Genomic DNA, 1,346 nt, shown 5'->3' with positions numbered 1-1,346 from the left:
TCTCTCTCTTCTCCTCCTCCTCCTCCTCTTCCCTTCTGTTTCTTTCGGTCCTTTGAAGTCCATTCTTTCTCTCTGCCTCAGCTTCCTCGTGCGTCGAAGAAATCTAGACCTCTTCTTTCTGACTCTTCATCCTCATCTTCTTTTCTGCAAAGATTTTCTCTACGCAAACATAAGATTATCTCCTTCTCACCTACACGACCAGGTGTATATACACCTGAACCTTCTCATCTCCCTCACATGAGGGGGTATCTCCCTACTTCTTCTTTTTTCTCTACTCTTTCTCCTTGTAAGTATCTCGTAACACCTTCCTCCTTCCGTCAAACTTCTCTTTCTTCTCCGTCGTCTTCTTCTTCACACTTCTTTCTTTCCTGCCTTCCATCTCTTCCTTCTCTTCTCTCTCCTGGTCTTCTTCTTCAGAGAGCTTGTCTTTCTCGCAACTTAGAGAAAGAAAGTTTTGCTTCGCTCTTTTCTCCTCGTAGAGGCTATAGGCCGGCTATCAATTGGGTCAAGACGCGCTTGAGTGCCCGCATGCATCAGTATAGAAAGAGATCTCTCAAGAAGAAAAATCATAGTAAAGTCATTCTCAGATTCAAGATCACAAGGTAAGATCTCTCCTCTCTTCTTCTTCTTCTCTTCTTCTTCTTCTTCTCTTCTTCTTCTTCTTCTGTCTTTTCCTTCTAGTGGTTTAAAAAAGACTTTAAACTCACTCGCACATCCTCCTCTACTTCTCTCTCCGCAGCTTAACATGTATATATATGCATGTATATAGATAGATAGATAGATAGACATATGTATACACATATAAACGTACACATATATGTATATATATGATCTCTCCGTAGATATATATATACATATGTATAGAGGCGTATAAATACTTGTCCATCAGGTAGGGAATGTATTCTGTTTATCCTGTATGGGCCGTAGACATGTATAGACACGTCACTTCTATCTATCGCTATGTGTAGAGATAATACTCTCTCCCCTATACGTTGACAGGTGTCTCCTCTCTCTCTTTAACTAGATAGGAGGTACACATGTCTTTAGAGATATATAGGTTAAATAGATATTCCATACATTTGCCCTTGTCTTCTTTTTCTTCTTTTCTAGGTTTGGATGGCAGCGCTTACGTTCAGGTCGAAACGGCGAAAAAGAAAATCTTGTGAGTTGTCTCTCCTCTCCTCTTCTCTTCTTTTCTTCTCTCTTCTTTCTCTCTCTTCTTTCCTTTCTTCTCTTCTTTCCTTTCTTCTCTCTTCTTTCTCTCTCTCCTTTCTGCTTTCTTCTCTGGGTTCACTGTTTCACGCCATCTCATTCCTTCCACTTTCTTTCTATCTTTAATCTTTCTA

At 40.2% G+C, this 1,346-nt stretch overlaps 1 protein-coding gene across 1 annotated transcript in view; it reads left to right on the top strand.

The window, feature by feature from the left end:
• Window positions 1-1,346, top strand: part of CSUI_011332 (uncharacterized protein) — a gene marked incomplete at both ends in the record, with an annotated part of 1,682 nt that continues 336 nt past the window's right edge. Inside the window, 2 exons of the mRNA XM_068071432.1 lie at window positions 1-602; window positions 1,111-1,162. Of these exons, the coding sequence (XP_067916592.1) occupies window positions 1-602; window positions 1,111-1,162 (654 nt within the window). The remainder of the gene's footprint in view (window positions 603-1,110; window positions 1,163-1,346) is intronic.

The sequence above is a fragment of the Cystoisospora suis genome (genome assembly GCF_002600585.1).
Source record: "Cystoisospora suis strain Wien I chromosome Unknown contig_10894, whole genome shotgun sequence".
NCBI classification, from domain to species: domain Eukaryota; phylum Apicomplexa; class Conoidasida; order Eucoccidiorida; family Sarcocystidae; genus Cystoisospora; species Cystoisospora suis.
The sequence above is the reverse complement of the archived record's forward strand: the minus strand, read 5'-3'. Positions and strand labels throughout refer to the sequence as shown.